Raw genomic sequence first — 3,305 nt, 5'->3', positions numbered from 1 at the left:
ATTTCAAAGGCTGTGCAAATACCGTAAAATGTCATTGTATCAACCAGTGATAACCACAGGTTGGAAAGTGCGGGCCTAGATAGACTGTAAAAGTTGTTTAAGAAGCAGGAAAAAACGTGCAATTTTTAAGATATTTTCATGCGATGTAAAAAGCTTCATTTAGGATAACATCACAGCGAGATTTTGAAAATACACTTAATCATAAATGATTTCCAGGTATTTTTTTAAAATAAAATTTGTTCAGTGTTCACAAAATGTTCGAGGCTTGCGCAATGTTGAGTTTCCCAGGCTTAAAATAGGTTACACTACCCCGAAAAACAATATCCGGCGGAAGTTATTTATAACCAAGTATACACAGCCACTTTTTTTGCTAACAGCCCAAGGGATTTCCGAGGTGGCCAAGTGGCACACGGAGAGCGAGGGGGTACAACTTGATCATCTTCAAATCTCCACTTTACAGGGGTTATTCTCAAATGATTTGGGGACCGAATAACCTTTTCCCGGGTGGAGATTGGAGTCTACGGCTTAAGGAATTACTCTCCAGCGGGCTTGGGGACCGAGAAGTTCTTCCCCAGAATTCGAACTCCGTTTTTTCCTTGTTTTCTGAGGTTTTTTCTGTTAATATCTGCCCTCGGCCTGTTTTTTCGGGTATTGTCCTTTTTTCAAACTCTTCTTTTTATGGCTTGTGTATAGGCTAAATCTTTGTAAATACACTTTGTCTGTGGCGATCGGTAGACGTAATTTCAGTAGAATGATTCATCCGATCTGAGATTATTAAACACTAAATTTTCGGTGGCCTCTGTCCACCTTCATCAGAGTATTGAACATGAGTTCGTTATAATATTAGCGCGCGCTAGTCATGTTTGAATACGCCATCCAATCTTTAATTCCTTAACAATGGAGTGTAAGCGCGCGGAAGGGGTTTCCTTTCGTTAACCGCGTTGGAATCCACCGTAGAGTGCCACGACTCTAGGAACAGTCTCTTGGTGTAACTTGAGATTCCTCGTTCAAGGATCGTGGCATTTCTTGGGTGGATGTCATGCTCGGTTGATTCCGCGTGTTGTTTAATTGCAGACTCTCCATTACAAGCGCGGCCGGGATCGTGTTCGGCTCCGCGTGAGCTCCAAGAGCGCTTACTTTCTCCAATGTAAGTAAACGCGCAGTCATTGCATCTGACCTTATAGACGATTCCTCTTCTTTGGTAGTCTTGTGGCCGATCTTTTGGTTTCTTAAAGATCTGGCTAAGCGTTTGGCATGGTTTGAAAGCCGTGCGGATGTTGAACTTTCTAAGCACGCGACCAACCCTGTCCGAGGCACCGCGTACGTACGGTGTGCTGGCAAAGTTCGCAGGTCTTTCTTGCGTACGTTCAGGCCGAGAGTTGACTGTAAGGCACTTCTGCAAAAGCCTGTCTGGGTACCCATTTGCCCTTAGGTCTTTAGCCAAATCCAAATCCTGCATCGTTTTACGGACTTCCGAAAGTTCACAAAATGGAGCTTGTACCAAAAAGCAGCCACTATGTCATCCCAGCCGAAGATCAAAACCACATCCCTCTAAGACCGATAAACAGTTGTATTGGGGCCCCAACATATCAGCTTTCCAGATACTTGGCTAAAGTATTAAGACCACTGCAAAGGGATAGCCGCTATACTGTGAAAAACTCCACTGAATTTGCTGAGTTCGTCCTTAACCAGAGAATCGATGAGGACGAGGAACTTGTATCCTTTGACGTGGTTTCCCTTTTCACGTCCATTCCGGTTAAGTTAGCTATGGAAGTAGTGAACAAAAGCCTCGGAGAATCCGATTTGTGGAAGGAAACCACCAATCTCACAAAAGAACAAGTTGTGAACTTATTGGACTTTCTGCTTAACCATAGTTACTTTACCTATGAAGGAGTACACTATCACCAAATCTTTGGTTGTGCTATGGGCTCTCCAGTTAGTGCTGTTATTGCCGACCTAGTCATGATGCACGTAGAGGAAGTAGCATTGTACACCTCCCCTGTAACACCTCGTTGGTGGAGAAGATACGTGGACGACTCTAATGTATGTCTAAAGAAAACAGATGTGGATATCTTTCATCAACACCTCAACACCATTGATCCAAACATCCAGTTTACCATTGAGCGCGCAAGCCAGATTGAGAAAGGTCAAAGCATATCTTTCCTTGACACACGGGTAACAGCTCTCAGTGACGGCTCGCTAGAGGTAGATGTCTTCAGAAAGAAAACACACCAACATGTACCTCGACTACAATTCACACAATCCCCTCCAGCACAAAGAAGCAGTGGTGAGAACGCTACTCAACAGAGCTACCAATTTACCATCGAATGAAAGCCTCAGAAGCGCAGAGACGAAACGTGTGGCTAAAGACCTAAGGGCAAATGGGTACCCAGACAGGCTTTGCAGAAGTGCCTTACAGTCAACTCTCGGCCTGAACGTACGCAAGAAAGACCTGTGAACTTTGCCAGCATACCGTACGTACGCGGTGCCTCGGACAGGGTTGGTCGCGTGCTTAGAAAGTTCAACATCCGCACGGCTTTCAAACCATGCCAAGCGCTTAGCCAGATCTTTAAGAAACCAAAAGATCGGCCACAAGACCACCAAAGAAGAGGAATCGTCTATAAGGTCAGATGCAATGACTGCGCGTTTACTTACATTGGAGAAAGTAAGCGCTCTTGGAGCTCACGCGGAGCCGAACACGATCCCGGCCGCGCTTGTAATGGAGAGTCAGCAATTAAACAACACGCGGAATCAACCGAGCATGACATCCACCCAAGAAATGCCACGATCCTTGAACGAGGAATCTCAAGTTACACCAAGAGACTGTTCCTAGAGTCGTGGCACTCTACGGTGGATTCCAACGCGGTTAACGAAAGGAAACCCCTTCCGCGCGCTTACACTCCATTGTTAAGGAATTAAAGATTGGATGGCGTATTCAAACATGACTAGCGCGCGCTAATATTATAACGAACTCATGTTCAATACTCTGATGAAGGTGGACAGAGGCCATCGAAAATTTAGTGTTTAATAATCTCAGATCGGATGAATCATTCTACCGAAATATAGGCTAAATATTTGGATTTTTTATTATTATTGTTTTGTCTGACATTGCAACAATATTTTACCTTATGCCTTACTTTTCGTTCTTTTTCTGTGCTCTTACTATTGGTCTCTTTAACCGAAAGGCTTCATCAGTGTTCTCATGCTTCCCTTCCCATCAAGAAAAGAAGAACTGTCAAAAACACGTTTAATTTCATGTGTAAAAAAATTAAAACAATAATTACATTAAGTCATACTGGCCACGC

General features: G+C 44.0%; 2 protein-coding genes across 2 annotated transcripts; one reads left to right on the top strand and one right to left on the bottom strand.

Moving 5' to 3' along the window:
• Positions 1–6: 6 nt before the first annotated feature.
• On the top strand, positions 7–2,362 carry LOC144640019 (uncharacterized). Its single transcript, XM_078499262.1, has 2 exons — positions 7–861; positions 1,075–2,362. Exon 2 carries the CDS (start codon positions 1,489–1,491, stop codon positions 2,329–2,331), a length of 843 nt encoding a protein of 280 aa, XP_078355388.1. The 5' UTR covers positions 7–861; positions 1,075–1,488; the 3' UTR covers positions 2,332–2,362.
• Positions 884–1,459, bottom strand: LOC144640018 (uncharacterized). Its single transcript, XM_078499261.1, has one exon. The coding sequence runs from the start codon at positions 1,457–1,459 to the stop codon at positions 884–886; it is 576 nt and encodes a 191-aa protein (XP_078355387.1).
• Positions 2,363–3,305: the final 943 nt, after the last annotated feature.

The sequence above is a fragment of the Oculina patagonica genome, unplaced genomic scaffold (assembly GCF_052425735.1).
Source record: "Oculina patagonica isolate OP01 unplaced genomic scaffold, crgOcupat unplaced1653, whole genome shotgun sequence".
Classification (NCBI taxonomy): domain Eukaryota; kingdom Metazoa; phylum Cnidaria; class Anthozoa; order Scleractinia; family Oculinidae; genus Oculina; species Oculina patagonica.
This window is presented reverse-complemented; position numbering and strand designations above follow the sequence as displayed.